This window comes from Erythrolamprus reginae, chromosome Z (assembly GCF_031021105.1).
Source record: "Erythrolamprus reginae isolate rEryReg1 chromosome Z, rEryReg1.hap1, whole genome shotgun sequence".
Classification (NCBI taxonomy): Eukaryota; Metazoa; Chordata; class Lepidosauria; order Squamata; family Dipsadidae; genus Erythrolamprus; species Erythrolamprus reginae.
Genome location: NC_091963.1, coordinates 39,840,481 through 39,864,647, shown reverse-complemented (window position 1 = coordinate 39,864,647; position 24,167 = coordinate 39,840,481). Strand labels below are relative to the sequence as shown.

The 24,167-nt window shown below is 38.4% G+C and overlaps 1 protein-coding gene across 4 annotated transcripts in view; it reads left to right on the top strand.

Annotated features, from left to right (window-relative positions):
• DGKB (diacylglycerol kinase beta) overlaps positions 1–24,167 on the top strand; it is a 345,124-nt gene that overhangs the window by 108,309 nt on the left and 212,648 nt on the right. For all 4 annotated transcript variants that reach the window (XM_070729086.1, XM_070729085.1, XM_070729084.1 and 1 more), the window contains 3 exons: positions 1,428–1,513; positions 8,429–8,518; positions 17,059–17,219. In XM_070729086.1, the coding sequence (XP_070585187.1) occupies positions 1,428–1,513; positions 8,429–8,518; positions 17,059–17,219 (337 nt within the window). The remainder of the gene's footprint in view (positions 1–1,427; positions 1,514–8,428; positions 8,519–17,058; positions 17,220–24,167) is intronic.

Below are 24,167 nucleotides of genomic sequence, written 5' to 3'. Positions count from 1 at the left end.
CCTTTGACCGAAAGGCAGCTGCTGCTACCTGCTGCCTTTTCCTTCCCATGCTGAAGGGCTCCCCTCTCACTCGCTCACTTTGTAGCTGGCACCTTTCCTTTACTGTGGTGACTCCTTGGTTTGGCTGAGGACAAGTTGATCTGGCTGGGGTGAAGTGCCTCCTTTTGCCTTTCTGTACCCAGATGCTCCGGGAGGCAACCTTGCACTGGGTTTATGGGAGGCAGCACGAGGGAGTCACCACAGCAAAGTTGTTTATTCCCTCTCCAAGCGCCCAGAGAAAGGAAAATGCTTCGTTCGCTCTGGACTGCTAAAGCCTCCTTAAGCGCCACTGAAAGGTTCCTCTGGCAGCCCAGAAAAACCCGAGGTGACCGGGATTAAAGGGGGAATGGCAGGAAATTGGCCATTCCCCCTTTAATTTTTCCAGGCTCAGGTTCTTAAGTAGAAAATGATTATTAAGAAGAGGCAAAAAAATCTTGAACACCTGGTTATTATCTATAAAAGTTCTTAAGTAGAGGTGTTTTTAGGTAGAGGTACCACTGTATTTTATTAAAGTATTCACATATAAAAATATTCATTTCATCATACTCTAGTACATTCAATTGCTTTTGTGGTGCAACATTCATATACATTTTTATATATCTCGTAAACTTTTGATATAATTTAAATTATTAATTATTAATTAAGATATTGTTTTAAAAGCAGATACCTTCCTTACATTACAGAATTATTTTGCAATGAAAGTACATTTCATATAATGCAGATTTAATTTGGTTCTACTTGTGTTTAAAAACTGTTATAGTTAGAGCTTGAGGTTGCAAAGATCCCCATCTGAATAATAATCTTTAGAACTGGTTGGCAATTATAATAGGGATGGGTTCCAGATTCTTCTGCTGCTGGTTCACTCAGGCATGTGCTGCACAGATAGGCATGCATGCATAGTACTAAAAAACAAATAACGAAGATGGCCACAGGCGCCGCCAAGAGAACCAGCTTGGGAACGTGGCGGGCCTTGATTGCTGCCAGCTCCATCCAGCCAGGCCACCAAGTTACTAACAGTTCTATATAACCAGTCTGAACAGTAAAAACCCACCTCTGATCTACTTACCAGTTAATTGTTATGTCTTAATATATAGTTTCCCAGGAGATGAATATTTTATTTTCCACCATAATAAACTTCATGGTATAATGAAACTAATTTTATTATATCCTTTTGTAGTAATTATCATCTTAAGATTTATATAACATGCCCATATAACATACACCATTGTATTTAAAAATTATAATTGCTATGAAGTATATGCTGTCCTGGCTTAAGACAAATTTAGCCGTTGTTGTTTTTTTCAAAGTGAGTAAGGGTAATTGATAAGTATTAAGTTCAATGTGTTAATAAAGCACACTTCTAAGATATTTTTTTTTCACTTTTTCAGATTAAATTTTTTTCGAGATGTTTCTGACTTTAGAGTATTGGCATGTGGTGGTGATGGAACCGTAGGTTGGATTTTAGACTGCATAGGTAACATGCATTTTTGTTTTACATAAAACTAACAAATAATAAGTAATGTGAAGTTTGCTCTTTTTGTATAAATAATTCTAAATTCATCAGAAGACACCAATTTTTCTTTGCTTCATATTGGAATAATTAAAAGAAGGGAGGTTACAGAAAGGAAGTTGGTTATGAGAGTTTGGGGAAATTATGAAACAGATATTTTTAGCTGTTGAAATGTCTTCATATATTGATAGGGAATGTCTAATGCTATTGTGATTTTTTGTTAATATACTGGATTTTTGTCAGTAATATAGGAAACATATAGGATATAGTTCATCAAATGATAATATCATTCCATAATGTCCTACCTTACATCTCTCTCTATATAAACTTAGGACATAAGGACCTTCGATGTCTTGAACCGTCTGTTTAAGCAAGAGATCCTATATCATTCCAGACAAATTACTGTCTAATCTCTTCTGGAAACCATCCTATGAGAGAGTCCCTACAAGAAGGCACTTGTGTGCCCCCTCCTCCAGAAGCCTTCCCGGAACCAGACATTCTCAACAACTATCGTCCAGTCTCCAACCTTCCTTTTATGGGGAAGGTTGTTGAGAAGGTGGTGACGCCTTCCGGGACCCAGACATTCTCAACAACTATCGTCCAGTCTCCAACCTTCCTTTTATGGGGAAGGTTGTTGAGAAGGTGGTGACGCTCCAGCAGTCCTTGGAAGAAGCCGATTATCTAGGCCCTCAACAGTTGGGTTTCAGGCCCTGGTACAGCATGGAAACTACTTTGGTCGCGTTGATGGATGATCTCTGGCGGGCCCGGGACAGGAGTTTATCCTCTGTCCTGGTGCTTCTTGACCTCTTAGTGGCTTTCAATACCATCGACAATGGTATCCTTCTGCGCTGGCTGGAGTGGTTGGGAGTGGGAGGCACTGTCCTTCAGTGGTTCTCCTCCTACCTCTCCCGTTGGTCACAGTTGCTGTTAGTGGGGGGGGGGTGTCAGAGGTCGACCTCTAGGTTTCTCCTTTGTGGGGTACCTCAGGGGTCAGTCCTCTTCCCCCTGCTATTTAATATCTACATGAAATCGCTTGGTGAGATCAACCAGGGGCATGGGGTGAGGTATCATCAGTATGCTGATGATACCCAGCTGTACATCTCCACCCCATGTCCAGTCAACAAAGCAGTGGAAGTGATGTGCCGGTGCCTGGAGGCTGTTAGGGTCTGTATGGGTGTCAATAGACTCAAACTTAACCCTGATAAGACGGAGTGGCTGTGGATTTTCCTCCAAAGGATTATTCCATCTGTCTATCCATTACCCTGGTGGAGGAGTTATTGACCCCCTCAGAGAGGGTCCGCAACTTGGGCGTCCTCCTGGATCCACAGCTTACATTAAAGGACCTTCTTTCAGCTGTGGCGAGGGGGTCATTTGCACCAGTTGCGGTCCTACCTGGAATCACTGCTCACAGTCACTCATGCCCTCATCACCTCAAGGTTCGACTACTGTAATGCTCTCTACATGGAGATACCTTTGAAGAGTGTTTGGAAACTTCAGATCATGCAGAATGCAGCTGCGAGAGCAATCATGGGCTTCCCCAGAGATGCCCATGTTACACCAACACTCCGCAGTCTGCATTGGTTGCCGATCAGTTTCCGGTCACAATTCAAAGTGTTGGTTATGACCTATAAAGCTCTTCATGGCATCGGACCAGAATATCTCTGGGACCACCTTTTGCCGCACGAATCCCAGCGATCGGTTAGGTCCCATAGAGTTAGCCTTCTCCGGGTCCCATCAACGAAACAATGTCGTCTGGCAAGACCCAGGGGAAGAGCCATCTCTCTGGCGGCCCCGACCCTCTGGAATCAACTCCCCACGGAGATTAGAACTGCCTCCACCCTCCTTGCCTTTTGCAAACTCCTTAAATCCCACCTCTGTTGTCAGGCATAGGGAAATTGATTCCCCTAGGCCGTTTCCACTTTATGTATGGTTTGTATGAGATGTATGATTATTTTTATATTAAGGATTTTAAATGGTTTTTAATTTTGGATTTGTACTGTTTTTGTTGTTGTGAGCCGCCCTGAGTCTTCGGAGAGGGGCGGCATACAAATCTAATAAATAATAATAAATAATAATAATACCTTCAACTTTTAATTAATTGTTCTCGCAGTCAGGAATTTCTCCTTAATTCTAGGTTGGTTCTCTGACAATCTTCCACCTGGTACTTCTTGTCCTGTCCTAAGGTGCTTTGGAGAATTGGATGACCATCTCTTGTCGATTACAGCTCATATATTGTAATACTGTGGATCCAGATTGTTGGGGGCAATATGCTGACTCTGTAAACCGCTTAGAGAGGGCTGTAAAAGCAGTATGAAGTGGTATATAAGTCTAAGTGCTATTGCCACTGCCATCATCTTACTTCTAGTTCTTCACTTTGTTATGCTAGCCATATCTAGTTACTGCAACTATTAATCATATGATTCAGCTTTCAGACCCCTTATCTTTAACTCTTAAGATTTACTAAATAGATAATCTGACCTGGATGCATAATACAAATTTTGTGTAACATTAATCAATGTATTAATGTTTATGGAACAGTACATGTTTGTGTATACAACTGCATACAGGCAGTTCTTGACCTATAATTGTAATGATTATATTACAAATACTGACAGTCATTAGGCAAATAATTTAATCTAATTTAACCATATAATCTAATCAATTTAATGAGTCTCATTCTTGCTCTCCCTAGTACTCTGGTCATTAAGTGGAGCCTCAGGAGTGAGGGAGCCCTAGGAGGCCAAGCATAGGACCAAACCTGCTTTTCTTGGAACTCCTCACCATTAAGTGTTCTGTCCCCTGTTTCCCACCTTTTTAGATCCTGATGGTCCTTAGATCTGCTTTTCTCCTCCCACTGGATAGCCACAGGCCTTTCCCCACTACTGGCTATCTGTAGGTCTTAAAACCCAGAGCCAGTCAGTCTTGCCAGGATTGAGCGAAAGCCTTTCCTCCCAGATAGATCCTCATATCTCCATACACCAGGAGTGGTCCTTGGTGTTATCCCTTGGTTAGGCTAAGGTGTGCCATTAAGTATTATTAACATACTATGTCAAACATATGGGGATGGATGATCTAATCCCAGGGGCTCAAGTAAATAGGAGTGGGGAAAGATAAGGACTCCAAGGCACCCCACAAACTGGAAGCCTGGGGTTCAACCTCTCCCCCACCCAACATTAATTGGAACTGGACTTGAAAAAGTGAGGAGAATCATCACAACACAGAATCTCTCACTCCAATCCCAAGCAGGTCAGAAAGATGTCATGTTGGATTGTATTAAACTACTGAGAGATCAAGTGGAGGCAGGAATCCTGACTTAAAAATTTCAAGGCAATCCACTTATTCCAGGGTCTTCAAGATATGGAAGCCAACAACCTTCTCTAAAACGGAAATGTTTGAGAGACCATATGAAAATTGTCCAGATGTGTGATTATAATTTATATAACAAATGGATCCATAAATGGAAGTTTGATAAGATTTTTGGACCAAAGGATCTGGCTACAACCACTCACTGAAGAGCCGCTTGCTTCTAATGCTATCATTATGCTCCTGGCGGCGCACACAGGTATCTGGTGTGGGCATGTGCCCCTGGCACAAGATTTAGCTTCTGTGCATGTGCGCAGAGTGAAATCTCATGCAAGGATGCTCACATACATGAGATTTTGGCAACTTTCGCCGATTTCTTTGCTTCCATGCATGCACAGAAGCAAAAAAGCCTGAAAATTGCCAAAATCTCACATATGTGAGAGTTTTCACTTGAGATTTCACTTGTTGCGCATGCATAGCAGCCAAATATCACATGGGGGCATGGGGGAGTGTGTAAGGCACACAGATGCACACGCATCACCATTTTTACTAACTATTTGGCGATTCCAGTCATGTTGGCTGCGGCCCATTACTGCAACCAATGATGGGAAAATCTGAAGGATATTTGGTGAAGCTGCTGCTGCTTCTACTGCATCCAAAGCATAAGCTAAGAATTTGATTTTCAGGGGTACTATGAATAATAGGGTTTATGTTCTTGATGTTTGTTTGTTTGTTTATTTCCCATTTTCCAATCAAGATTGTATGGAAGTGATAGAATCCATTCCAAAAATAAAATTATAATATTTTATGAAATTATTTATCTCCATCCAAGTTTGATAAATCTTTAACTATCTACCTTAAGCTGGAAAACCAGGAGATCTCTCATGGTCAGCAGATACAAATTGCAAATTCAATTCAATGGTTTTATTAGTTGGACAACGAACCTTACTAAATCCTTGTGCTTCTATGCGTAGCTACCATTTTAAGATATACAAGTCCCATAGATTTCAACTTTCTGCGGCTCATGAATGAGGCAGTATTCATAGCAGCACCCCGTAGATAGAATACCCAGTTTAAATTGAAATGAGTATCCAAAAAACAATGTTAGAAAATTTACCAGGTCTATAGGCAATATTAGCTGAAAGATGGAATTTCACCGTAGTTACCGGTGGAGGACCTCAATCTTCCTGCTACTCCTCTCAGATGATGAAGGTTGAACTACTCTTAGATGCTAGATTCAGGTTACAAAGCAGACCACAACACTTGTATGGTAAAAGGGAGTAATTTTGTAGCTTTAATTCTAGGGGGTTTACTCACCATTCCCAGCAGGTATAAAAGCAAAGGATCTTGGGAAATTCAGGGTGGAGTTGCAACGCTGCATTAGAGCTGGGGTTCTAGAAAATGCCCCGCTAAAGGCATGAATTCTGTTTTGCAAAAGTCGTTTGCTAGAAGTTTAAGTTTATTGGATTTATATGCTGTCCCCCTCCGAGGACTCGGGGCGGCTTACAACATATAAAAAAGATAATATACCTTGAAATCCAATGAATTAATTAAAAGTTACATCTAAAAACTAAAGAACCAATTAAAATACGCACATATCCATTCGATCAACAAACCCACTATACATTCATCAGCCAGGGGGTAGAATCTAATGACCCCAAGCTTAGCGGCAAGGCGAATCTTTAGACTCTTACAAAAGGTGAGGGAGGGGGCAGTACGAATCTCTGGGGAGCTGATTCCAGAGGGCTGGGGCCCCCACAGAGAAGGCTTTTCCCCAGGTCCCCCCCTGTTGTGTGTGCTTTCTGTCAGCCGTTGGAATGCTCAGATTCAGAGGGGGAAGGTGAAATGGAACCTGTCAATTTACCTGATTTAGGAGATGAAGAGAATTTTAGCGAGGGAGAAGTTGAAATGAGAGAAGAGCTTTTGAGGGAAAGCTTGCAGACAGTTCCAGCTGTCAGGATTTGAGATAGATGCAAAATTCAGAAGGTAGCAGAGAAGGTTACTGGGAAGAGATTTAAGATGCAGTTTAGAGCGTAGTTAATTAATTAATTAATTACATCACATCCGGAGTTGGACGGAAGCAGTAACTGCCTGCGTGAATTTGACATCCAGTCAACATGGACCCTGCCTAAAAACGCTCTGGAATGTGAAGTTTTTATTGTGTGAGTTATTGCATTTTTATTGTCTTCCTAATCAGCACAGATAATTAAAACATGCCTCCTAGCAGCCAGTGAAGAAATTATAGAGATAAATGAGCTAGTTTATCATGGGAAAAAATGAAAATAATTCTGCTGCGTCACAGAATTGTATTGTACTGAATGAAGTAGAAGAAATAAATAGAAATGTTACTGTTTGAACATTAAGTGTCCGAGAAGCAAATTATTCAACTATCATTTGAATAGCCTGAATCAGAATACCACCAAGCGACATTGTCTAATTGACAGGACCTGTAGAAGGCCAACTCTGTGGTCGCTGGGATTCATAGGGCAGGAGGCGGTCCTGTAAATAATCTGGTCCCATGCCATGTAGGGCTTTATAGATCATAAGCAACACTGAATTGAGTTTGCAAACCAATTGGCAGCCAGTGCAGACCGTGGAGTGTTGGAGAGATGTGGACATGTCTGAGTAGTCTCATGACTGCTCGTGCGGCTGCATTCTGCACAATTTGTAGTTTCCAAACACTCTTCAAAGGTAGCCCCATGTAGAGAGCATTGCAGCAGTCGAACCTTGAGGTGATAAGGGCATGAGTGACTGTGAGTAGAGACTCCCTGTCCAGAAACTGTATACCTGAGAGAAATGGTGAGCTGTATTTTATACTCTGTGACTCATTCCCTGTCTTATATTGCTGGAAGGCTATTAGGCTCGAAACTGGCGCCTTTCCCGGAAGGTTATCTGATAATTTCGCAGCAGAGAAAAATATTCCCTGAATATTTAAGAACGGCTTTCTACCATTTTTTCAAATAAAGAGTGTAATTCAAAGCTTAAATCGTGGATTTTAGCTGTTTGGTTCAATCTGAAAAGACCAGGATAGAACACTTTGTATGATCATTAACTGTCAATGCCAAAGGAACTGTGCCTTACAAAATAGGACCAGCTCAAAGTTGTTTGAGTTCTGCTGCGCACTAAATGCTGCTATTCGTATAGTTTTCTACTTAATTTTTTTATAATTTCACTGATATCTTTCACCCCTTGGTCTATGGATAATGGAAACACTGTTAATTTATCATACACGTAAATTATCTACAGTTCTCACTCCAGAATGCAATATATTGCTAGGATGCATTTATCTTGGTGAGTCATCAGTTACCATAATCATTGATTTTCCCCCCATTGATTTTTGATCATGATAATTAGTTTCATAATGTACTGTATCCTAAATATGGAAAATTAGTTTTTGGGAGATAGTAATTTCCTCTTGTCGGCTACTAGCATATTCCTTCTCATTTGATACGTTTTTAAGGACACAAGTTTTTATTACAACAATATCTAACCATAATATTAATATAGTAAATTTTTATATCTATTATATTATTATATATGCTATTTGTCTTAAACTATGCATTTTTTTATTTACAGACAAAGCAAATTTGATTAAGCATCCTCCTGTTGCTATTCTCCCTCTTGGAACTGGGAATGACTTAGCCAGATGTCTGAGATGGGGAGGAGGTAAATAAAAATGAGCCTATTTAAAATATAAAGTGTTTTATTTATACATTTTCAGTGATCAGTGGCCAGTTAACAATTGCACTTTACAGGTCTCCTTAGTAGATAACATATTAGAAGAATTTATATGTGTAGAATATGTAAATTGTGTTAATTTGCTTTCATTTTTTAACATATGCAATATTTATCCATTCATATTATTTATTATTTATTAATTGGATTTGTATGATGTCTCTCTCTGAGGACTTGGGGTGGCTCACAACATATATAAATAACATACCGTAGTAGTACAATGGATCCAATAAATATAATTTTAAAAACCTTAAAAATCCTAAAACACTTTAGAACATTCACTATCATTCGATAAGTCACACTAAAAACGCTCATTGATCAGGGGGGGAGATCTAATTTATTTATTATTTTATTATTTGGATTTGTATGCCGCCCCTCTCCGAAGACTCCCAGGCCTGGCGACAAAGATGAGTTTTATATATTTGGAACCTGAAACCAATGGATATGCATTTTCCACAAATTTGTTACGTTATTTGCACAGTGTGAAGAAATGTTTTTTAAAATTATGAGCTTCATTGAAGTATGATAATAGTAAAGGGAAAATCAAATCATAAATGATAGTATTATTTTCCTAATAATTGGTCATATACCAAATTATGGTTTGATCTTATGATAAGTCAATTTACGGTATTTGTAAATGCTTGGGTATCTTATGATCTTATGATAAGTCAATTTACGGTATTTGTAAATGCTTGGGTATCTTTCTCTCCTTCTCCCATCCTGCAGTAGATTTCAGACAACCAGTCTTATGGTGCTCTCTATCAGGATCCATGGAGGCAAAGAATAAATTTAAAAAGTGTTTCATTTAAAATAAGCCTCCTGTAACCTTGTTTCCATTCTTCAAAATATGAAGACCAGATTTATTTTTGTATTCCAGTACTTGATTTATAAGATTATGCAAAGAAGGAGAATGAAAACCTGTCCAAGATGTTATATAAAGATAAGACAAGGAAACAGGAGGCTTTGATGTTGTAAGTTCTGCCAGGGAAGTTTCAAAATGACTTTTATTATGGTTATCTGCAGAAGATTCTAATTCATAATTTATTGCCACTTTAGTGAACCCTCGTTGAAACATCTTATTGAGTATTCCTTTAATTTTGTCTTGTCCTTATTCTAACTTTTAAGAGAACCTGTATACTTTTCTACTCTTAAAAGAAATTAGTATGTACCTGATTAGTTCATTAACAAGAAACCATGAGATTTCAAAATAATAATAAATAAGTAACTTAGAATCAGATTACTTCACCTTACAATTCTGTACATTTTCTCAGAGCTAGTTTGCTTATTTTTTTCTGCTTGAAAAATGGGTTAAGATAGCATACATTAAATTAGATCTGTCTATTGAACTGTGCCCTCAGGTTTTTGAGCTCCCTTCTTGATTAACAATGAAACACTTTGAGACTGCTTTTTTCACTGCTTTCTCAGGAAGTCGGTATCACTTTTATTCTTATAAGGACATATCTAACATATCTAGTTGTTCTTGAAATACTTGGTATTATGTATTCCTTTGTATGAGCCATGCCTTAAAATTAATTTTTAACAGCTTCAGAAAAAAAAAAAATCATAGATTTAAAAGCAATTCCACTATATAATCAATTGTTTGGTCTTCTGGTTCCATGTGCAGTAGGGTCTTCTAGTTCCATGTCACCAATTCTATGTTGTTATAGTAGCTCTTTGCCACTTTCTATATCTCTTACTTTTGCCTGCTAAAAATCATGGATTTATGCATGTTTGGATCTTCTCCCTGTAAATATTTCTAGGTGTCTTTCTAATTCTGTCTTATCACATCTAAGTTTTTGTTCCAATTAATAAATTATTTTGTGTAATTTTCTTTAAATTAACCTTTGTTTTCTAAACTTCCAATAATAAAAAAAACAAAATCAAGAAAAATAATGTTATTCTTACTAACTCTTAATTAATCCATCATATACCGTAATTTATGATTAGAAATTTGGGAGAATATGTCTTGATATTTTTCTTAATTTTTGAAAATAAAGCAAAATCATTGTGGTTCTTTTTTCTTTTCACATACCTATCTCACATAATGAATTGTTTTCTTGTAAACAAAAGATATTTAGAAGAGGTATTATTTTTGCAAATGCTACAGGTAGAAGCTTGTTAATAGAGCATAATTATTAGAATGATGACATTATTGTTGTACTAAGTGCAATTTATTTAGGAGGCAGCACTAAATTCTAAATTTGTACAAAATCTGTAACATTTCATTTCTTATAATGCTTAATTTGAAGGCATTTTCTTTTTGAAATTAGTTTCTGCTGACTGCCTAATTCAGATTATTTCTGTTACATTTTAATAAACTAATAAAACATTTAATAATTGTATTATTTACTTAAATTAATTTTAATTTGCAATTAGCTTTCTGTATCTTAGAACAATGGTATATTAAATCTTTGAGTCTCCTCTTAGCAACAAATACTCACTTTGTTAACAATATTTTCCTAACTACTCACTTCAGGGATATGTTTGAATTTCAATGCATACATTGGCCTAAAATAGTTGGTCTAATGATTGTATTCTATATAATTCAAATAAAAAATCCTAACTTTTCCAAAAGTTTTAAGAAGATATCCTGCACTTATATAAAGTGTGGCTCAATTTATGTGCACATTCTACTTCTATAAAATATATTTCATTATCTAATGCATTTAAGTAATATGTAATACTTAATAATGTTCTATCTTCTGATTTATTCATTATAACTGAAAAGTATCACTTGTAGCTAAGTTGCAAAAAGTTCACCTCACATATTCAATGGAAGGATAGATTTCTCTAGGAAAACGTTGACCTTTTTTCATGATGACAAAAATCGGATTCATATAAAAGTACTCCTTGAATATGGTTGTGATTTAACATTTTATACTAAAGTCAATTATACGTGGTACACATTGTTTTACCACTAGGGTATACGAACAGCAGAAACCAGCATTCTTCATTGTATTCCGTAAACTCTTCTCTAGAACTTCTTTCTGCGTTCCCTGGAATCTTCTGCAGAGTAGAAGAAAGTGGAATCATATAATAAAAGATGATAATTCATTTTTTTTCAGAGCCCATGTTCTCTGATGCTGTTACTGAAATCCCATTTCTTCTTCTTCTTCTTCTTCTTCTTCTTCTTCTTCTTCTTCTTCTTCTTCTTCTTCTTCTTCTTCTTCCTCTTCCTCTTCCTCTTCCTCTTCCTCTTCTTCTTCTTCTTCTTCTTCTTCTTGACTATCCATTTTGGATTAGGGCTCAATCACTTTGCAAGCCCACTGTTAATCCAAGAAAAATTCTTTCAACATTCTTTGCCTCCTTCCTTATGGATGCCATAAGACTGATTATTTTCTCTCTGAAACTTTCATAGGATTGGAGAGCAGAACGAATAACAACAATTTTTTATGCTGGTAAGTAATTTTCCCTTCTCAGTGACACAGACTTTTTGCATGGATTATAAATTATTAAACAAATAACCTTTAGCATACACTGAATTTGCTCCATTGCTGCTGAGTATGTTGCTTAGCAATTCTAATTTAGTATCTTATAATAAGAAACAATGTGCTAGGTCTTTTTTCCCCTCTACTATTCCACAAACACACCATTGTGTACATACATATAATTGAATCTATATTGTTAAATACAATTCAAAAAAAATTGCCCAATAATGGTCTGGTGGCTGCTATGTATTTTCATTGAATCATGTGATTGGAAGACTACTTAATGGTAAAGGATTGTTATTATAGTGTGTTTATTTAGTTGTTTGTTTTGTAAAGTATGTATTGATGGTATACAAAGATATAATATTTATATACATGATACTAGTAAAAGAGAAACATTAGGACAGGGAACGGAAGGCACCCTGGTGCACTTCTGCACACTCCTTACTGACCTCTTAGGAATCGGGAGAGGTCAACAGTGCATAGTCTAAGGGTAAATTTGGGGGGGGGGGGGGTAGGTGATGATACTGCAGAGTCTGGTAGTGAGTTCCATGCTTGGTTACTAAAGTTGTATTTCCTGCAGTTGAGTTTAGAGTGGTTTACTTTAAGTTTGTATCTGTTGTGTGCTCTAGTGTTGTTGTGGCTGAAGCTGAAATAGTCATTGACAGGAAGGACATTGTAGCAGATGATTTTATGGGATATGCTTAGATCGTGCTTAAAGCAATACAGTGGAACCCCGACATAAGAGCTGCTCTACTTAAGAGCAACTCGAGATAAGAGCTGGGAGGGGAGAGATATTTTTGTTCTACTTACAAGCCCAAATTCGAGATACAAGCGCCAAGGAGCTGTCTCCTGAAGCCAAACGCTAACTTCCGCGTTCGGCTTCAGGAGACAGCTGCGAAGCGGCGCACGTGTTTTAAAAGGTTGCAGCCGGCCTGGGGGGCTCGGGGGGGTGCTTGCAGCTTTCTTTCTTGCTCTTTTTCTTTCTCTCTTTTACCTTCCCTTCCTCTATTTCTTCTTTTCTTTCTCCTTCCCACCTTCTTCCCTCCCTCCCTCCCTTCACTCATTCCTCTCTTACTCTCCCCTTTCATAAGTTTCCTTGCTTCCTTCCTCTGTTCCTGTCCCTTCCCCCTTTCTTTCTTTCTTTCTTTCTTGCTCTTTTTCTTTCTCTCTTTTACCTTCCCTTCCTCTATTTCTTCTTTTCTTTCTCCTTCCCACCTTCTTCCCTCCCTCCCTCCCTTCACTCATTCCTCTCTTACTCTCCCCTTTCATAAGTTTCCTTGCTTCCTTCCTCTGTTCCTGTCCCTTCCCTCTTTCCTTCCTTCCTTCCCACCCTTCGTCCATTCATTCACCCATTCCTCTCTTGATCGCTTAAAGCCGGTCCCTGGTGCAAAAAGGGTTGGGGACCTCTGTCCTACAGGATTGGGTGGCAGAGAAGTTGAACATATGTAAATTTAAAAGTTTAAGAAAGTTTACAAGTTAAGTGAAAGAAACTTCATTATTCATTTATATGTACATGTACATTTCTTCATTAAAAACATGTCTTTCTGCATAATTTAGACTAACTTTGTGAGTTTTTTGAGGGCTGGAACCAATTAAAATTATTTACATTAATTCCTATGGGGAAAAGTCGTTCGAGATAAGAGCTGCTCGACTTAAGAGCCCAGGTCCGGAACGAATTAAACTCGTATCTCGAGGTACCACTGTATAGTTCTAAGCTTTCTAAATTTAGAATTGTAAGTCTAGTTGAATAGGGTATTCTATTGTGAGTGGAAGAGTGGCTCTTCTAGTAAAGTATCTCTGGACATTTTCTAGAGTGTATATGTCCAAAATGCGGTGTGAGTTCCAAACAGATGAGCTGTATTCAAGGATTGGTCTGGCAAAAATTTTGTATGTTTTGGTTAGTAGTGTGAGATAACCGGAGCAGAAGCTACACAGGATTATAATGATAGCAGCTGCATTTATGTATATGTGTATAAGATCAAACTGTCCACTTAGGAAGCACCACTGATTGACAATCAATTTCACATGCTGTTGTGTACATTCAGCTTTGTACAGAACAAAGTATTCAATGAGAATATTTCATTCATTCAGATCTAGAGTGTTCCCTTTATTTTTGTGAGCAGTATATAAACAGAAGTACTCATTTCAATATACATAAGCAAAGGCACACACTAACATACATATTAAAATTATTGTGAGAAAGAAAGACTATAGGACTATTTGCTTCCATTACCAAAAAGAATAGAAGAAAGACATAGTAAGAGATTTAAGCATGAACAAGAGGTGCCAGCTGATATCTATCAAGAGGCATGAACAATTAGGAGCATAGAACTAGCAAATCTTGTGTATTAGTTGACTGGTAGGAGTGGCTGGTATAGTAACCTCAGGAGCACTTAGAAAAATATATAATGTTGAAGAAATAAAGCTATCTGTATCTTTTGTATAACAGAAATAAAATACTAAATACATTCATAACTTAGGATAAAGATAAATAATACTATGTGTGAGTGTGAGTGAGTGAGCATGTATGTGTGTGTATGTATATATATATATGTATCATATTAATCCATTGATTGGGTCTTTCTTTTTGTATTGCGTATGAATGCTCTGATAGGTAAGATCTTATGAGCAATGACTAAGTTATCCAAGTCATGTTATTATTGATATACAGAAATCCATTGAATCAAAGTCCCTAAAGTTTCCCCCCCCCCTGAAACCTTATTTATTTATTTATTCATTCATTCATTCATTCATTCATTCATTCATTCATTCATTCATTCATTCATTCATTCATTCTAACAATTATAGGATGGTAATTTGTACGAATAAAACATTAGATAAGTAATGATAAAAAGTAACAAAAGAAAACAATAGGACAGGGACAGTAGGCACGATGGTGCGCTTGTGCACACCCGTTACAGACCTCTTAGAAAGGAGGAGAGGTCAATTGTAGATAGTCTAAGGTTTTTGGGTTCGGAGTAGAAACCACAGAGTCAGGTAGTGCGTTCCAGGCGTTGATTATTCTGTTGCTGAAGTCATATTTTTTACAGTCAAGTTTCGAGTGGATGACATTTAGTTTAAATCGATTTTGTGCTCATGTATTGTTGCGGTTGAAGGTGAAGTAGTCGTTAACAGGTAGGACATTTTGGTATATGATTTTATGAACTATAATTAAGTCGGAACAGAGACGACAGTGTTGTAAATTGTCTAATCCAAGAATTCCAAGTCTGGTGGAGTAAGGTATTTTGTTGTGAGAAGAGGAGTGAAGGACTCTTCTTGTGAAATATTTCTGGACTCTCTCAATTGTGTTGATGTTAGATACGCAATGTGGGTTCCATACAGGTGAGCTGTATTCTACGACTGGCATGACAAATGTTTTGTAAGCTCTTGTTAGCAGTTCAAAATCACCAGAGAAGAAACTGAAGAATTAGGTTAACAACTCTTAAAGCCTTTTTGGCAATGTTGTTGCAGTGGGCTCTAGGACTTAGGTCATTGGATATGACCTCGCAAGTTACTCAAGACCCACCTATATCACCAGGCATGGGGGAATTAAGACATCTCCCCCAGGCTTTCTTATATTTTGTGTTTGGTATGTATGTGAGAGGGGCGGCATACAAATCTAATAATTGAATTGAATTGAATTGAATATGAGTACTCCAAGGTCTTTGACAGATTGAGGGTTATCAATAAGTTCAATTCCTTGAAGTTTATATTTAGTATTCTAATTCTTTTTACCAATGTGTAAGACAGAGCATTTAGTGGTGGAGATTTGAAGTTGCCAGGTTTTAGACCATTCTGCTACGTGGTCAATATCTTTTTGAAGGGTAGCAAAGAGAATTTAAGGACCAACACTATTTATACTATACATAAACAATCTTTGTGATTGTATCACTAGCAATTGCATTCTCTTTGCTACCCTTCAAAAAGATTGAGTTCATCAGTTTACATTTGAGATTAGCAGTGGATGGTGTTGAGGAAGTAAGGGGCATACATACCTAGTCTTGGTTTATTGAAAGTTGGTTTTGAGTAGTGATGGATTGGAAGTTAGGACGGTTGTGGGTGATGGTGGTTTGAAGATAGCGGTTAATGAGCCGTTGATCTTGGTTGAGGGTAGTTTGGAGGTTGGGGTGTTTTTGGTTGATGATGGTTTGGGAGTTGGTTGGTGAATTGCGTAACTTGGTTTTGATGTAGCCAGCATGGTAGTCGATATAAAGATCAATTTGGCCTTGGTCTTGATGTTTTTTAAGATATGCTCATAGTTCACGGGATTGTATACATTGTAAAATTGATAAGTGAAGTTTTTTAGGGTTTGAGTCATCTCTGTTTAATGAGTTTATGGTCTTAATGAATTTGCGTTTGCTAAGTTCATTTGTGAGAACCGCTCTGCAGAATTTGGGGGCTACTGAACCATCTCTATATTTGTATTCCGGGCCATCTCTGGTCACTTCAATGATTTCACCAGCTGGAAATTGGATGCAATGATTTTTCGAATTTAGTCTATATCAGGTTTGTTAGTGACTTTGAGCCCAAATAGAATGGCATGATTCCATTTTTGTTCACATGCCAGGGTGTCTCTGATAATATTTGAGTATTCTTTAACATAACGCCATTAATGAACTTTGCTTTGATATTGCTTGCTTCAGCGCTGCTACCCCTTCTTCACCCACTTGCTGCTATTGTCCCTTGAACAATCAAGTTAGCAGATAATTATTTTGCAATTATTAAGCAATAAACAGGTTGTCAAGTGATTATCAATAACATTTGTGGTAGGCTAGTTGCTTTGTTTTACGTTTTGCAGTGCAATGTCTGATTACCAACTCAGCTACCTAATTAGTAGGAAGATCCTAAATCCATACTTTTAGTGTCTGTGCCCTTACTGCTGAAATGGTGGCAAATCCTTAAAGCAGAACTAGTGGGTATAGATAAGTGTTAATGACCTGGCTTAGGTTAAATGGACATTTCGTGTATTAATGTTGAGATAGTGACCAGGTTCCTAAATCCACCATTTCAAATCACAGTGCTTTATTTCTTTTTCAAAAGGATATGAAGGGGAGAATCTTCTCAAGATTTTAAAAGATATTGAGAACAGTACCGAAATCTTGCTGGACAGGTGGAAATTTGAAGTCACACCTAATGATAAAGATGAAAAAGGAGATCCTGTGCCTTACAGCATCATTAATAATTACTTTTCAATTGGAGTGGTAAGATTTATTTATATTCCCATATAATTTGGTTTTTTTCTCTTCAAAATAACTATTTTGAGTTGATGTTCAGAATGAGGGATGGCTGAATGCAAATAACTCATTTTTTCTTAGCAAAAGGAATACGTAGATGACACAATTTGCATAAATATATTTACATAGTCAAAGTAAAATTATTTTCTCAAGCTCTTCCACCTGTTTTTGCATGGGCGATATAATCACACTATTTGAAATGGTTTGTATGAAGAGCTGTAGCACTAAATTAGTGGTGCCTATATAAATATCAAGGATGAATCATTCATTAACACCTCTTAACTGTCATGTTAGTAAATATTCAGATTTTTAGAGGAATGCTGTTGAAGTACATTTGTTAAATTTCCCCCCTTAATGGACAGGTAATTGATGACATATATTAGTCTGCCTATTCCTTTCTTATACCAGTTGTTGATTCATCCAGTAACATAGAAAAATGTCTCTCTCTCTCTCTGTGTGTGTGTGTGTGTGTGTGTGTGTGTGTGTGTATGTATATGTGTATGTATGTATGATAGCACATGCTTTCTATAAAAAATACTCTGACTCCAATCCCAATAACTTCTGGGTAGGACTAGAAAAGACTCCTGTATTAAACTCTGAACATTGCTGTCAAAGAATTTAAGATGAAACCAAGAATGGTCTGGGTATCAAATCATGAACAATGTCTGATGGTTTTTTTCTAATGCAATGCTATATATATGATTAGAAGTATGAAGGAAGCCAAATCTTTTTGATATATAAATAATTTAATACAAAATATTTGCCAAGATGTCCTAAAGTGTTAATTACAGTTGTTCAGAAATTTTTAGTACTGTCAGTGAAGGACTGCAAAACTTTTTATTACCACACTGTGGGCGTACCTTATTTTGTGGGTTTGGCTCGCCAACCATGTGACCAAGTGGGAGTGACTTGACAATCATGTGATGGGGTGGCTTAAAGATCATGTCACTGGCTTAAAGGTGGCCAATTTGATGTCTCTCATGTCAAGGGTTTGGGTTAGGGTTAGGGTGCCTGGCATCTCCTTCCCTCACAGAGATACAATTCCCCTATCTATTTACTATTACTGAACATCCAAAATATACTATTTAATTATATGTATATATGCCAGATGTGTATATACACTACTATATAAACTGTATGTAGATGTACACACACATGCCACACCCACCCACACACACACATGCACAGATCTTCTAAAATTATACACATTTAACTTCATATTGTGATAGGAAAAACATACCTAGAGGCCAGGTTCTGCATCCCTGACCCAAATTTTTCTACCACTTCTGCATATCTGACCATACCCTTAGGAGCCCATCACTGGTACTTGTTGAATTAGTATTTGAACTGTATATTTTGTTAGTTTGTTTGTATCTTCGGAGTCTTCAGAGAGGGGCGGCATACAATAATAATAATAATAATAATAATAATAATAATAATAATATATTATTATTATTATTAATTATATTATAATTATAATTAATTATTAATTAATTATTATATAAGGAACAGTACAGAAAAACTGTAACTCAATGTCATATGGACAGTTGGCAGAAAAAAGCATTGTATGGCCAGTTCTTTGAGAAGATTGAAGGCAAAGTGGATAAAGAAAAAACCTGGTCATGGCTTACAAGTGGAACACTCAAAAAGGAGACAGAAGGACTAATACTGGTGGCACAAGAACAGGCCATTAGAACAATTGCTGTCAAAACCAGAATTGAAAAATCAACAGACGATCCAAAGTGCAGACTCTGTAAAGAAACAGATGAAACAATCGATCACATACTCAGCTGCTGCAAAAAGATCACACAGACTGACTACAAGCATGTATCATCGACATCGCAATCCCAGGAGACAGCAGAATTGAGAAGCAGCTAGAGAAATTAGTAAAATACGAAGATCTAAAAATCGAGCTGCAATGACTCTGGCATAAGCCAGTGAAAGTGGTCCCAGTGGTACTTGGCACGCTGGGCGCAGTGCCAAAGGATCTCAGCGGACATTTGAAAAACATTGGAATTGACAAAATCTCCATCAGTCAATTGCAAAAGGCTGCTTTTCTGGGATTGGCAAACATAATTCGCCACTACATCATGCAGTCCTAGGTCCTTGAGAAGCACCCGACTGGTGATGAAATACAAAATCCAGCATAGTGATCTCGTTTGCTGTTATGTATTGAAATAATAATAATAATAATAATAATAATAATAATAATAATAATAATAATTCAAAAAGATTGCACAGACTGACTATAAGCATAGATATGATGCTATGGCACAGATGATCTACTGGAACTTGTGCCGGAACTACCATTTGCCATTGGCAAAGAACTGGTGGGATCATAAGCCCGAAAAAGTGGTCGAAAATGAGCAAGCAAAACTACTGTGGGACTTCTGACTTCAGATTGACCGAATTCTGAAACATAACACACCAGACATCCTGATTGTGGAGAAAAAGAAAGGATGGATCATCGACATCGCAATCCCAGGGGACAGCAGAATTGAGGAGAAACAGCTAGAGAAATAGTTATCTCGTTTGCTGTGTTGTATTGACATAATGTCTTTATTATTACAAATGTGTCATTGGCTTACCTGAATGGTTTTCTCTGTGAGCTGTGAGGAGAGTGCAAGCACAGGATAAATTTCATTGGTTGCTGTCTCTGCTCCACAGACTGTGATGAATCAGTTTTCAAATTAAGGCATCAGAGTCAGGACAGTGGAAGTTAGAAATCCAGTGACCCTGGACCCATAAGCCAGGATGAGTTTGGACTCTCCCTGCAATGCATATAGAAGACAGTTCAGGTAAGCAAATGGCACTTAGCCTGTGCACTGTTCTGGAGAATCCAAGCATGGGATATACCCAAGCTTAAGCCTCGTGGGCAGGAGAAAGCTGGTCTAGGGGAGCAGAAGTGGAGCAGACTCTATGAAGTACCTGCCTGCCACCTCCGCAGAGGCAAGCATGTCCAGTTTGTAATGCTTGACAAACTATGAAGGAATAGACCATATGGCTGCTTGACAAATGTTTTCAATAGATGCCTGCATGGCCTAGGCCATGGAAGTGGCCACGCTATGAGTGGAATTTGCAGTTATCCTACCAGGAACTGGTTTGGACTGGCACTCATAGGCTCAGGTGATGCATCCTTCAGCCAAGGGCTGACAGTCTGAGGTGTGACTATGTAACTCATGGAGGCTTGTTGGAATGCTACATATAATGCTTCCCTTTTCTAGAAGGAAGCTGTCCTTTGGATATAAGTCCAGAGAGTCCTTCTGACATCCAACTTATGTCAGCAATGTTCCAACGGGTGTTTTGGGTTGGGGCAAAAGTCTAGAAGGATCACTTCCTGGGCCCAATGGAACCAGGAGTTCACTTTAGGTGGAAGGGAGGGATTCAGGTGGAGGATAACCCTGTCAGGATGAAAATGGTAGAGATTATGTTGTACTGACAGTACGGCTAAGTCGGAAACCCTTGTGACCGAGGTGATAGCAACCAAGAAGGATGCCTTGAATGTCAAGAACTGGAACAGTACTGTCCCCAGTGGCTCAAATGTCCTCTACTTCTGGCCCAAATCCATAGAATTTGCATTCGGCAAAAGCACGACCATGGGAACAGATGGATGGTCCCAGGGCCACTTGATGGTGTCAATGAATAGCTTAGAGGCTGGAATGACATCAGTTTCTTGGTGAGGCTCTGAGAATAAGCCCACAACTGGATCAATACTCACTAGGTGATCTGGGGACCTTGAGGATACGCCAATGTTGGCCATGAGTTTAGCTTTGTGTAGGATCTTTTTAAATACAGCTGGTTTAAAGAAGATTAAATACTAGCTGGTCAGGGATCAAACTTTCATCATCAGACAACTCCTCTTCAATGATTGGATAACAGAGTTGACTGACAACGAGTCAGTTGAGGTGACTGGGGCCCGTACTTGTCCATCTGGCTGGGAAGAGTTTGATTTGGTGACACCTGATGAAGTGGACAAGGCCATTGGAGCTGTGAGTTCCGCCACCTGCTTTCTGGATCCGTGTCCCTCCTGGCTGGTTTTGACCAGCAGGGAGGTGACACAGAGCTGGGTCCAGGAGATTGTCAATGCTTCTTTGGGGAGGGGGTCCTTTCTAGATCCCTACAAGAAGGCACTTGTGTGCCCCCTCCTCAAGAAGCCTTCACTGGACCCAGCCATTCTTAACAACTACCGGCCAGTCTCCAACCTTCACTTTATGTGGAAGGTTGTTGAGAAGGTGGTGGTGCTCCAGCTCCAGCAGTCCTTCGAAGTAGCCGATTATCTAGGCCCTCAGCAGTCAGGATTTAGGCCCGGCTACAGCACGGAAACTGATTTGGTCGCGTTGATGGATGATCTCTGGCGGGCCCGGGACAGGGGTTTATCCTCTGTCCTGGTGCTTCTCGACCTCTAAGCGCCTTTTGATACCATCAACCATGGTATCGTTCTGCTCCGGCTGGAGGGGTTGGGAGTGGGAGGCACTGTCCTTCAGTGGTTCTCCTCCTACCTCTTCTATCCACAGTCTGAGAGGCTAATAGGATCTGAGTTGATTTTACCTAGCTTCTGTCTGAAACCACACCACAAGTTGGAGAACTGGTTGCATATTCTGGATGTGCAAAGGTGTATCTGGCTTTCCCCTGGTTTCACGAATGGGTGTTTTTATCATCATAATCTTTGGTAGTGATTGCAAAACTTGTTTCCCACCCTTGCTTTCTCTTGTAATAATTCAAATTATGCTGCTGCATAGTAATAGCACAGAATTGAGGATATGTGCAGTCTTTATGTCTTTGAAAACCTCTATGTTCAGTCTGCCTAGGCTGGTGAAACTGTCTAGTTTTGTAGCAGAGTCCTAGATGCTTAGGTTTTAAGGAGCCTTTTCTGCTAGGAACAATGAGAATAGATGCATTCTTCCCCCTTTGTACAAGTGGTAGGAAGATGGGATGGTAGTAACATACATGTTTTCCCCTTTCCATATATATTGGGAGTTGAACAGGGATTGGCTGCAGTTCAGCTGCAAAACTCCAAGCTATCATTATATGACACCAATAAGATCTAGAATAAATGATAATAATAATATAACATAGTGAATTATAGAAAGAGAATGTACGAATGGTATGAATGTTAATGATACCAATAAAACATTGCTGTAATGAGATAACATTTGTGTTTTGTGTGTTTTTAATGTTGAGAATGTTCAATAAAAACTATTTTTTTTAAAAAGATATAGAATATCAATACTATCCTAATTCAATGCTTATCAGTGCTTTGTTGGGTGGCAAGACACAAAACATTATCCATTCACAAGAGGTATATTTAAACTTAAAGTGCTTTACCTTGGGTTAAAAGGATTTGCTATTAAACAATTTTAGATTAAAGAAAAAGTCTGGGAAGGTCTGCCTAAATCAACAACTTGAGATAAAACTGACATGGAAACAAAAAGTTATAAAAAAGCAGATACAGATTGTCCTTGTTTAGTGACTGATTTAGTGACTGTTCACAGTTACAATAGGGATGAAAAAAGTAACGATGCAACCAATTTTTGCATTTATGATCTTTATACATGTGTAAAATAAGATTATAAGCACAGTCACACTTTCACTTAGCAACTGCTTCCCTTAGAGAGCCTCGGTGGTGCAGTGGTTAGACTGTAGTACTGCAAGCTACTTCTGATCACTAACTGCTAGCAGTTTGGCAGATTACGGTAAATCTCAGCAGGCCCAAGTTGACTCAGCTTCCTTCCAAGGTTGATAAAATGAGAACCTAGATTGTTGGGGGCAATATGCTTACTCTCTGTAAACCGCTTAGAGCAGTGTTTTTCAACCAGTGTGCCGTGGCACACTAGTGTGCCGCGAGACATGGTCAGGTGTGCCGTGAAGCTCAGAAAACAAGAGAGAGAGAAAGAGAAAGCAAGCAAGAGAGAAAGAGAACAAGAGAGAAAGCAAGCAAGAGAGAGAAAGAAAGAGAGAAAGAGAGAGAGAGAGAGAAAGAGAACAAGAGAGAAAGAAAGCAAGAGAGAGAAAGCAAGAGAGAGAGAGAAAGAGAGGGAGGGAGGGAGAGAGAAAGAGAGCAAAAAAGAGGAAAGGAGGAAGAGAGAAAGAAAGATGGATGGAGAGAGAGAAAAAAGAGGAAGGGATAGAAAGAAGGAGAGAGAAATAGAGTGAAAGGGAGGAAGAGAGAGAATTTTTTTGTCCAATATTTTTTTAGCCGCCGCCCCCCCCCCTCAATGTGCCCCATGGTTTTGTAAATGTAAAAAATGTGCCGCGGCTCAAAAAAGGTTGAAAATCACTGGCTTAGAGTGTGCTGTAAAACACTGTGCAGCGGTATATAAATCTAAATGATAATGCTACTGACTGACTTGCCAGTTCCAACTGTGGTTGCTAAATGAGGACTTCAAATTTCTTGAAATTGAATTCATGGCTTTTCATTCATGAAATTTAGAAATACTTTTGGAATGAAAGATAGGGGCAGAAGAGAAAATTTACTTCATTTCCCCAATGAGAGCTAGAAAGTTCAATTCCTTGTTGTTTTTCATCCATGAACTTGATTTGATCTGGACATCCTTTCGAACAAACATGGAATATGAACTTTATTTCCTGAAAGCTGTTTCGTTAGAAGGAATTTACAAACATTAACTTCCAGTCTTATGGGGGGAAGGTTGTGTTATTCTACTATTTTCCAGGTTATTTGGCAAAGATTCCAACATTTATTTTTATATGAATTAACTTGTAATGGGTATTACTCTAGGAAGTCTGGTCAATTTATGTTTGCTAAGGTTATGAATGTCAGCACCTCATTTAGATTAATGAAACAAAGTAGGCTCTCCAGGGCAAGCTTATAATATTCTTATTTTGCTATGGTAACCTGGTAAACATAGCTGTTCAAAATCATCATTGCCAAGGGAACGGATAACTGCTATTTGGCCA